General features: G+C 38.0%; 1 protein-coding gene across 1 annotated transcript; it reads left to right on the top strand.

Annotated features, from left to right (window-relative positions):
- Nucleotides 1-358: 358 nt before the first annotated feature.
- Nucleotides 359-8,253, top strand: gcdh (glutaryl-CoA dehydrogenase). The gene is made up of 12 exons (XM_005814869.3): nt 359-457; nt 840-955; nt 1,364-1,396; nt 1,501-1,641; nt 2,467-2,529; nt 2,626-2,796; nt 3,337-3,466; nt 6,011-6,227; nt 6,304-6,407; nt 6,512-6,637; nt 6,730-6,890; nt 7,268-8,253. Exons 2-12 carry the CDS (start codon nt 853-855, stop codon nt 7,339-7,341), a joined length of 1,323 nt encoding a protein of 440 aa, XP_005814926.1. The 5' UTR covers nt 359-457; nt 840-852; the 3' UTR covers nt 7,342-8,253.
- The last annotated feature ends 3,644 nt before the right edge of the window (nt 8,254-11,897 follow it).

The following is an 11,897-nucleotide window of genomic DNA, read 5'->3' as shown; positions in this document are numbered from 1 at the left end:
TTCCACAGTAAAACAACAACGCTAGAAAAAATGGTCACTATACAACATTCCACGTGTCACTTAACAGTGTATCTTGTCTGGCTCATGTAATAGTAAAGTTCATAATAACTGAGACGTTTTTAGTTTGTTTTTTTTTTTTTTACAAGGAAGTGACACTCCCCCAAAAAGTGACCAATCAGATTGGCCCTCTTCTTTAAAAATGCAATCTGATTTTTAATACTTCGTAATAAACACGGATAAAACGGATTTTTTCCACGCTCTACTCAAAATTTAAATATATTATTTTTTATTTTACAAAAATGGTATCAAAATAAACACGTTTTAGTCACGCTACAACGAATAGGTTTGCCTTACGTGATGACGTATGCGTATGTTTTGACCGTAAAGTGTCAACGCACTGCAACTCGAGACCGACCGGTGAAGCTAAAGGAGAAGCTGTTTTTCCAACGTCACACAGGTAAATACTTATACAGCCGTCCGCCAGGTGTTGCAGCTTATTTTGTAACACAACGTTCTCGTTTCTCCTATGACTCTTGTATAATTTCAACCTGAAAGCTCAAAATTAGCACAAAGCTACAGTGAGCATGCGCGTGTAGCTTGTTAGCAGCTGTAGTTACCTAACCGCACAGGTTAGCTCAGTTAGCTCAGTTAGCCGAACTTGGCCGGGTTCCTGCGGCGTCCGGATTCGTTTGTTTGCCATCACGATAAAGCGGCGTCAGGAGACGTTAATAACGCGTTTTTCTACCAGTTTTAATTCTCCTCGGGATAACATGTGGCATAAATGTTCTAATAAATGTGTCAATGAATGCAACGAGTTTGGTTTAATATAATATCCACAGACTGGTTTCTATCATGGCGTTGAGGAGCACCGTGTGTCGCCTGTTGGTGAACCCCCACAGGTGCGCCTTCTTCTCAGCCTCCAGAGCCCAGGGCACCGCTGCAGCTACCAGGCCTGGTCCGTAACTTGTCTTTATACTTGTCGTGCACTTGCCTACTTTGGTGTTTAACCTGGAACAGAAAGGGTGACTAAATAAAGAGTGCTGCAAAAGTGTACATAGACACAGTTTGCCATATTGCTACCAGAAACTTTGTATGTGAGTGCTCTGGAATAGTTCTGATTTGTGTGACTTTTGTTCATATTTTCTTTGGTTGAGGTCGGTTTGTAGCATGTTTGAACATTTATTCCTTCAGGTTTTCTAGTTTTGAATGATGTGCAGCTGGACGGATTTTTAGTCAAACTTTTTTTTTTTACTCTTTATTTATTCACAATTTGGAGCAGCTAATTAGAATCTTCTTCTTTCTTGTCGTTTCCTGTTATGTTGCGCATAATGCTAACCCTTTCTGCTTGTATTTTGTGTCCCAGATGCAGAAAAGTCCGATCAGAGGGCTAAACCACGTGGGTATCGACAAACGCTGTGCCGATATCTTTTTGAACTGAAGACATGTTTCCGGTTAGCTTAAATAATAAAAACAGTAATTTCCTGTTTGTGGGTCCGGCAGCTAAAGTCCAGTTCGACTGGAGGGACGCCCTGGACCTGGAGGGCCAGCTGACGGAGGAGGAGGTCCTGATCAGGGATTCCTTCAGGACGTACTGCCAGGAGAAGCTCATGCCTCGAATCCTGCTGGCAAACAGAAATGAAGGTCAGATGTTTTTCCTGGAGATTTCTTAGGTCTACATTGAATAAATCGGTTCCCACATTTCAAAAATACATTTTGAATGGGCTTGTCCCATCACCATTTGCAGATGTTGTTTAGAAAATTATATAAATGATATAAAAACCACAGGAGAAGTGGAGACTGCAACATGGTGAGACGCAGAACACATTTTATATGAAAAAACTCAGAAAGTCTGAGATTAATCCCAGAAATCTTCTAGAAAAAGTTGAGTTTGAACATCTGAAAAGTTGCGAGAAAAAAAACGTAGAAATTCAAAGTTAATCAGTTTTATGTTGTTGCTGTATGTTTGCCAGAAATCAGAGCTTGTTTAAAGTCAATAATTCCTTAATATTGATGACAAAATAACTAGTTATAAGAGATGTAATCTAATTTTGGAAGGTAATCTGAGAATGTGTGAATTTGACCTTGTTTATGTAATTGTTTATTCAGTAACACCCAATTTCTGCAGTAAGGATGTATGATCATAGTTATCCACACGGTGGCGCTCTTCACCACAGAAGCTCTATATGTGAAATGCTGAAATATTTACGTGTATTTTAACACATAAGCATTTTACTGAGGGTGCTATGACGGATCTTTTTTCCCTATAGTTATCAACATAGATAACTATATTTATGCTACTAGAATATATAATATTCTAGTGGCAGCGATATTATGCTACTAGATATTATTATATATTCTATAATAATATCAAATAAAATTTATTTGGTTCTCAGTTTGCTTTATATTAGGGAAACAAAACCAATTTTCCAGCTTCAGCTGACGGGTTGTGTTACGTTTTGCTTCCAGTGTTCCACAGAGAGATTGTGTCTGAAATGGGAGAGATGGGAGTCCTCGGCCCTACGATTAAAGGTCAGTCTAAAACATTACGGGATAGTCAAATTTACACAAATTTCTTGCTTTTCGAAATTTTATAAGGACACATCTGGTTTCATGTTTGCCGCTCAGGGTACGGCTGTGCCGGGACGAGTTACGTGGCGTACGGTTTGATCGCCAGGGAAGTGGAGAGGGTGGACAGCGGCTATCGCTCTGTCATGAGCGTGCAGTCATCGCTGGTCATGCACCCTATTAATGCTTACGGCACAGAGGCGCAGAAACAGAAATACCTCCCAAAGCTGGGTAAGAACTAAAGAGTTCGTCCATCAGCAGGTTTCTGGTGATCAGCAGCAAATGTCTAGAGGTTTCTGTTCTACTTGCCGAGGTTTAAAATGTGTCAGCAGCCTTACACTTATGCTGATCTGTGTAACTAAACCTGTCATGATAACACATCGCTGGATGATACATTGTCCCAGTAATTATTACGATAAACAATAATATTATTGTTTTGAGACCATTTAAGTAATATATTGATAACAACATAATAATGCAATTTTGCCTCCTCAAAGATCCAATACATTTTAAGTTTGTGAAGAACACTTAAGATATTTTACATTTCAAAAAAATAAAACGGAAATATAAAACACACACAACCGAAAGCATAAATAAAATAGACTATGATGTCTCTGTAAACAAACTTTATTTAGGTTTATACTAAAGGGACTGTTAAGCAGTAATAAGTGGAACCTAAACAATTATTTTCTACATCTGATGTTTTTTTGTTTTTTTTATCAGCTTAGGATTATAATATGTATTAGTGAGAGAGACGTTGGTGTGTTGCAGCTCGTGGAGAGACCCTGGGCTGCTTCGGCTTGACGGAGCCCAATCATGGCAGTGACCCCGGCAGCATGGAGACCAGAGCTAAATATAACCCGTCCAGCCGCACCTACACCCTGAACGGCTCCAAGACCTGGTGGGTTGAGTCTGACTCGCAGCATGATGACGCCACACACACTGCAAAAACACAACATTTTACCAAGTGGTTCTGGTCCAGTTTCTAGTGCAAATATCCTAATACTCTTAAGATAAGACTAAACTAACTTGCAAATAACTTTTCAGCCAGAAATCAGAGCTTGTTTAAAGTCAATAATTCCTTAATATTGATGACAAAATAACTAGTTATAAGAGACGTAATCTAATTTTGGAAGGTAATCTGAGAATGTGTGAATATTAGAGGCATTTGACCTTGTTTATGTAATTGTTTATTCAGTAAAACCCAATTTCTGCAGTAAGGATGTATGATCATAGTTATCCACACGGTGGCGCTCTTCACCACAGAAGCTCTTGTGACATGCTGAAATATTTACATGTGTATTTTAACACATAAGCATTTTACTGAGGGTGCTATGACTGATCTTTTTTCCCTATAGTTATCAACATAGATAACTATATTTATGCTACTAGAATATACAATATTCTAGTAGCATAGAAGTTATGCTACTAGATATTATTATATATTCTATAATAATATATATTAGTATGCATACTAATAGCACACTATGCTATTAGTATGTCTGCATACTAATAGCATAGCATACTAAAATGCTATTTTAGTATTAGTATTACATACTAATACTAAAATAGCATTAGTATTGCTATTTTAATCACACTGGTTTGCGTTTATTTGACGCTTAGACATCAGCACGAAGCTTTGAGCCATTAGCCAGATAACTTCCAGATAATATATTACGTTGTTTGGGTTAAAACAGCATTCATGACAAAGGGGATACCCTATTATTGACCCTTTGCAGCTGCGTCACTTAATCATTCGAAGATGTACATTGGAAGTGAGAATTTGGAGTATTGAACTGAGCAGCTGAAGTTGTTTTCCCAAGTTGTTTTTGTGTTTATTCAAGGATTCTATTTGTTCAAGTCGAGCTAATTTGTCTGTGAAGGTAGCACACCTGGTTGGGGCTCATAGACGGCGGTATTTACAGAAGCCTGAAACAGCTAGCTTAGAAACCGACCCATCTCGCCTGACGTGTTGATCAAATTGCCGATTTTGCCTGAATTCACACCACATGATTTATGTCATAAACAGTGTTTCCCCTTAAACCGGAGCGGCCTTAAAAACGCACAGAAGACGAGACGCTAATCATTTTTTACCATACAAACAATGCCATGACAGCGTGGCATTGTTTCCATGGTTACTGATGGTTAGACGCTATCTTCTCCATGATGTGATACTTGATATCTTTCTACTCATACTTACTTAAAGTAAATGAACGTTGATCTACTTACCTTGTATAAAGTGTTCGCTGTAAATCTGCAGTTACACCGAGAGCTGCCGGTCATTATGATTGACAGCTGCTATCCATCGCCGCATCTTTAATCATTAAAATAAAATGATAAGCTTGGTTTTGACCCTTGTCTGTCTGCACAGCTGACCGCGCAGCACCTTGTGACCATTTTATTGCAAAGTCAACTAAATAAAAGCGATTTTAGGCTACCACATGTACGTATTTTGACAGGCTTTATACAGGAGAGCATAGGTTTTGACATCCATAGTGGTGGAGAGAGTGACGTCATGTGCAAAAGGTCATATTGTCATATTTGTTTTTTGAATTAACTTGTGTTTATTTACTTGCCCAATTAACTGCTGCTTGGCTTGATTTGACTATCAATAAGTGTCCTTATGATAAAAAATGTTATGCTTACTACCGGTTAACTTCGTGCTGACTAACATAAGGTAGTTTGCTATGATAAACACTGTCAATATTGTGTTGACAGTCAGTTCATCTAGATAAGGGATGTACACTGTCCGACAAATTGTGACAGCCGATTGGTCAGTTGCTGACAAATGCCCTGGAATGACTGGGGGAGGATTGCTCCACGTGTGCATGGGGGCGGAGCCGGCATCATGTCACGGAAGTGATAATAAGCATAGACAAAGTTCAAATCCTCTTGCATGATGTTTTTTTTTTTTTAACTTGGTATATAATAATTTGTTTCTATTTTGTGTCTTTTGATGAAAATGCTGCAACAACTACATACAAGTAATGTTAAATCAGATGAAAACAAAAAACAAATCTAATATTTTCTCGGGGGTTCTATGGGGGTGCTATGACTTTTCCAGGGGGAGCTATAGCGCCCCCTAGAGCCCCCCTGGCGCCGCCACTGCTGTCAGGCAAACGTTTGAGTCACGCAGACATCTTCATTGCGTTCTGTGACTCAAGATGGTTGAGGCTACTGTTGACTCACACTTGCAAGCCGACTTTTCTGTAGAAGTGCAAATTCATCGCCAATTGGCTGGACAAAGTTCGTACATTCTTTTATGATGCAGTCTTAAATTCCATTCATAATGATCTTAAAAAGTCTTAAATTGGAGTTGATGACCTGTAGGAACCCTGGTTGAATTCACTGAATTGTATATTTTCGGTAACACTCATCAGCACACTGGGAATGACTCTTCCCGGTGCGTAGTGTGTCTGATTTACGTGCCTCTCTACCTTTTTAGGATCACCAACTCTCCGGTGGCAGACGTGGCCGTGGTCTGGGCTAAATGCGATGACGGGAAGATCCGCGGCTTCATCCTGGAGCGCGGCATGAAGGGCTTCTCCACTCCAAAGATCGAAGGGAAGTTCTCCCTGAGGGCATCGGCCACTGGGATGATCCTCATGGATGAAGTTGAGGTTCCTGAGGAGAACCTGCTTCCCAAAGCCGTCGGTCTAGGCGTGAGTAAAGGGCTAAAACGAATGCCTTTAAAGTCAATTCTTTAGAACTGTTCAGTTTGTAATCGTGCCTCTGCAGGGTCCGTTCGGTTGCCTGAACAACGCCCGCTATGGTATCGCATGGGGTTCTCTGGGAGCGGCAGAGTTCTGCTTCCACGCGGCTCGTCAGTACACCCTGGACAGGTCAGAAAGAGTCTGCTGCGGAGAACTGAAACCCGCACATTTTTATCGTTTTATCAATTTAACACGTATCGTTTTGTGTTTTTTGCATTTTCTTTCTTCACCAGAATCCAGTTTGGTGTGCCTCTGGCCCGGAATCAGCTGATGCAGAAGAAAATGGCGGACATGTTGACGGAGATCACCATCGGTCTGCATTCCTGTCTCCAGCTGGGCAGGCTTATCGATGAAAAAAAGTAAGAACATCGAAGTCGGTCATCTTTAACGTGAAGACTATGCCAATGAGAGGTTAGGCAGAAATAAAAACCTGCTGTTGTTTTAACGACAGAGCGGCGCCGGAGATGATCTCCATGCTGAAGAGGAACAGCTGTGGTAAAGCTCTGGACATCGCCAGGCAGGCCAGAGACATGTTGGGCGGCAACGGCATCGCCGACGAATATCACGTCATCCGCCACGTCATGAACCTGGAGGCCGTCAACACGTACGAAGGTCAGAATGCTAAAATATTCATAAGTATCATATTCCTTTATTAATATACGCTTGATCATTTACATGTTCTAACATCAACACATAAAAAGTTCAGGCCCTTCTGCTTGACTTCACATCAATTCAGTGTAGATGATCTGTTTGTTTTTGTTTAATTAATCGATTAATAATTGGATAGAAAAAAAGTGTTTAATAGAAGTATTTCCTTTTTGAGTCTGTGTCCTCTAGTTAACAATTAATCAATTATTAAATCAGTTGACGAATGTTTCAGCCCTTTTTCGACATGCAATACGCTATCACCACTAATTTAGATATTCTTATAGATTTGTTTAGTTAAAGCCATTGTTTACTAGGTTTATAGATCTGCCTTTTCCCATCAGGTACTCACGACATCCACGCCCTGATCCTGGGCAGAGCCATCACCGGCTTGCAGTCCTTCACTGTTGGCAAATGATCCAGCTCTCAACAAACAACTCTGTGGACGGAAATGAAATTCGAATTACAAGTCTGTTTCTTAAAAAAATCCAGTATAAACGTCTCTCTCACGTTTGTAGAAAATCAGAACGATTTCCTTCAAACGAGTTCCTTCATGTGTTTTAAACGAACAAATCGTCTTCTAAAGAACAGAGCTCGTTCTTTAGCTGTGAGAGAACGGAGAACGAGTTTAAAACGTTCTAGATTTGTTGCTGTTTTGGCCCTGCAGTTATAAAAGCAACAAAGCGTGAATGCCCATCGTCTGTTTGTGATTGCTTATGTTTCATTAATGGAGCAGAAATCGTTACAGCAATTATGACTTCATGCACTTTACACACTGTAACACTAAAATGTCGGCCTGCAATCATTTGAATGAATAAACTGCATCTGTTAGACGTGTGGAGAATGTCTGTATATAACTGAGGCATAAATAAAATCAGTTTCATAGCAGGTGTGTGTTCGGTTGAAATGACTGGATGTAGTGTGAAGAGCTTTAGAGTCCTCTGGACTTGATAAAGCGCTATACAGGTAAAGGTTGAAATGAATCCGGCAAAGGGACAAATGCCATACATTTTGGGTTTTTAATGCCTTAACTGGGACGACTACAAATATCTTCAACGAATTTCAAAGTGAAAGATATTTTTTTCTAATCCACATGTGGTTCAAATTATGCATGACAAATTTCAGGGGTTTTTGTGCGTGCTTCGCCTTGAAAATGCTTGAATTTAATTTTTTTTTAAAAGACGATTTCAAACCATTTTACAAGATTTAGAAAATGCTTAATATTGATATTCAATCTGCACAGTTTTTTAAATAACATTGTAATAAACTTTGAGCAGGAAGGTCATTTTACCTTAAACGGATTTGTTCAATAAATATGTATTCTCACGAATGGCTCATGTTATATTTCAGTTTACTTTGATGTTGTATAATAGTGATTTTTTCCTCTAAAGGGCTTGGATTTTACTATAGGGAGAATTTATCAAATTTAAGTGTCATAGAAATTTTGTAATCAAGTTCCACCTAATTAACCACACACATTTTGTAATTTTCTAACCAAACATTTAATTTTCAAACTACACATTTAGCTTCCTAACTAAACATTTAATTTGAAAGCTAAATATATTGTTTGTATATATTGTAGTGAATTAAATACAGAATTGCATCTCCATCTATAAATGTATAAATAACATGGTGAAAAAATGACTTTGAAAAATGAACCCCCCTCATTTCTTTCCTCTATAACAGGCTAAATAAACCAAAAATATTGCTGTCATAGTCCTGAGTGCAGAGCAGACCCATGTGTTTGCTGAGAGGAATTGCAGAGCAGCAAATCCCTGTCAGTACACGCTTCTTATATAAGAAAATTACTTTCCCCCCCTTTCTTTTTGTCTTGACTAAAAGTTTTTAATCTTTTTGGGAATGTGCAGATGTGACGAAATTTCACCCCCAAACGGACTTTTGTCCTCTGTGTTATTTCAGTCGAGCGGGAAGCGATGTGGAAAAAGTCTAACAACAAACAGCAGCTATGCGAGGATAATTACGTTCATAATCTCAAGTAATCTCATCTGGATTAGAATCACAGCAGGGTTCAGAACTGTCAAAATGAGATCTCCATATGACGGGGCTCAAACGCAAGTCTTAAAATCCATTTATACAGGGATCAAATATGCTAATGTTCTGTTTAAACCAAAATAAGGGATTAGAACTCGCCATTAGGATTTGTGAGTGGCATTAGAGTAACCAGCGTGTGCCACATTTTCTGGGATTTCAATTCAGAGTGTGGTGGATGCAAAATTATAGTTTGTACGGTGATTGACAGCGCTAAGACCCGCCTCCTGGCTTTTATTAGCTGTTTCTAGTTAGCACTGGGAGAAGCTGGAATAACTCCATTTTTTCACAAATTGTCTCACACCATACTGTCAGCACATAACTGCAGTTTCAACAAATATGCAAAAAAAAAACAAAAAAAAACTTTTCGTTATAAAAGCTACATACTGCAGTAATGTATGTAGCCTTACGTAAAAACATTTTGCTAGCAAATGTCAAATATTGTGAAGTTTTAATTATTGTTATCGAATGTTAGCAAAATGCCATTTTGAAGCCAGAAATATGAAATATATAGGATGAACCACGAGAAACAACTCCTCTAACAAACTCAGTTTCACTAAAATTATGTAAACACGCTAGCATAAACGTTTCGGTGTTTAACTGGACAAGGTCGATATCAAGCTAGTTTCCTGTTAGCATCTCCACATATCTTTTTGATAAACATTACTTTTCCAAGCGACATGCAAACATACCTTTATCTTGACTTATTTTCCTCCAACTTCTTAATATTTCTTGTCTCTACCCTGAAGGATAAGTTTCTTTTTGCGAGATTATTCTTTTGTCTACTTACTTTCCACACGCTCTTATTATCAGTGAAGCGTGACCCAGCGCTGCCACCAGGGGGGGCCCAAGAACAATTTCTTTTTTCTTTTTGCATATGGACTGATTTCTACTATGGAGGACCAGAACTGACATGATAAGAAATAAAAGCATAAATATATATTTTGTTTATCCTTGTACTTACACATTTGCTGTCGTCAAGAAATTTATATTAATTTTACTTTTCCTTACACGTGTGTTTTTGTCAAGAAATGTATATATTTTCTGTTTCATTTCCCCGAAACATGCGTTTTTGTCAAGAAAAGTAGATATTTTGTTTTGTCAAAACAAAATATCTATCCAAAGCTCTATTGGCCTATTATTCCAAGGCCAATAGAGCTTTGGAACCAATGTCACTGCGTGAGACATTGTGGGGCGTTTCCTCATTTTAGATGTTTTTAAATTTTTTACGTTATTTTATATATTTAAAAAAAATATGATTGGTGTTTAGTAGCTCACATGTCATGTGACCCACTGACAGGGAATAAAAAGGGTCAAATCATATAAAAATGCATGTGCCTCATCTATACACTTTAATAGAACAATTTCACACTGATTTGTAGTCAATGGAAGCTGTTGAAGAAAATATATTATTTAATATTAAATTATTTAATATTAAATATATTATTTAATATTAAAATTATTTAAACTATTGAATAAGACTTACATTTTTAATAGAGGATAGTGTGCCTTGTGTAAAAGCTTGAATTACCACGTTTTTGTATCAGTTGGTCACAAGGCAAAGCATTTATTAACATTTGTTTGACAGGAGTGTTTGGTTCGGAAATTTGTTGAGAGTTTCTAAGTGAACCTTCATGGCCTTGAGAACTGGCTGAAATTAGCGTTCATAAATTGGCTCAACCTTGAGCTAAACGCCGCTTGCTTGGCGGATATTGGAATATTTCATATCCAACTCGAAACTAACTTCACTGCGGTCGGTAGCACAATAAAAACACCGGGATAAAGTTGGTTTTGGTCTGTGGCCTGTAAAGATGGCACCGAGCAACTGAACGAGACGTAAACGCCCCACAACGTCTTACGCAGTGACGTTGGTTCCAAAGCTCTATTGGCCTTGGAATAATAGGCCAATAGAGCTTTGGATAGATATTTTGCTTCGACAAAACAAAATATCTACTTTTCTTGACAAAAACGCATTTTTAAGGGAATTGAAAAAGAAAATATGTACATTTCTTGACAAAAACACACGTGTAAGGAAAAGTAAAATTAATATACATGTTTTGATGACAGCACATCCAAATGCATGCAGTATAAAGGAAAGGAAAAACAAAGCATATACATTTAATAATACCTGTTTCATGCTCCACGAAGCATTTTTTTTTTTACACTAATTTCAAGTTCAATATAGCATAACATCCAAATTACTGTTTATTCTGAATTATTGAATTACTATACTGTTGATAGTATCACTTTTGAGAGGGCCAACAAAATTATTGAGCACACAAATAAATGATCATCGACATTTCTTCACTCTTCACTCTTACACACCTACATTTGCAGAGGGCTAACAATATACCTCGACATGTATAAAGCAACGCCTAAAGCCAAAAACTCAGCAGATCCAAGTGCAAACCAAAATGATAAAGGGAGTGTCAAATTCTTCCATTAATTTTCTTTTCTCTGTATTAGTTTTTTGCAGTGTTTATTATTAATCTATTATTAATCTGGTCAGGTCGCCAGTCTGTCGCAGAGACAGACAGGACAAACAGCCATGCACACACACACACACACACTCACACACTCATACCTAGGGAGAATTTGGAGAGACCAATTAATCAGTGTTTATATCAACAAAGCTTAATAACATGTAATTTTTCTGTAGCTAAACACAGAATATCTCAGATTTAGTTTGATACCAAATTTCAGCAATATAAAGAAACAGAGTGATTTGACTGAAAGTTCAGTTTCTATAGCTACAAGGTGATTTAGCGTCATGAAAAACTGAGGTCACAAAAAATTACATTTATCGAAAAAAGGTTGAACAGTTGTTTGTAATATAACATGTGCTATTATGTAATAAAGCGCTGCAGTTATTAACTAAGCACTCATAACATGGCAGCTGTCCTGTTGAAATTTACAAACAATTCT

The sequence above is a fragment of the Xiphophorus maculatus genome, chromosome 16, assembly GCF_002775205.1.
Source record: "Xiphophorus maculatus strain JP 163 A chromosome 16, X_maculatus-5.0-male, whole genome shotgun sequence".
Taxonomy (NCBI): Eukaryota; Metazoa; Chordata; class Actinopteri; order Cyprinodontiformes; family Poeciliidae; genus Xiphophorus; species Xiphophorus maculatus.
Note: the sequence above shows the minus strand (reverse complement) of the source record. Positions and strands in the feature narration are given on the sequence as shown.

What these genes read in the sequence shown, in the direction of transcription:
- gcdh (XM_005814869.3), top strand. Translation starts at nt 853, where the DNA reads ATGGCGTTGAGGAGCACCGTGTGTCGCCTGTTGGTGAACCCCCACAGG. An exon ending in CGATCAGAGGGCTAAACCAC is followed by an intron (nt 1,397 to 1,500) that starts GTGGGTATCGAC and finishes TGGGTCCGGCAG; the next exon opens with CTAAAGTCCAGTTCGACTGG. An exon ending in GAAATACCTCCCAAAGCTGG is followed by an intron (nt 2,797 to 3,336) that starts GTAAGAACTAAA and finishes GGTGTGTTGCAG; the next exon opens with CTCGTGGAGAGACCCTGGGC.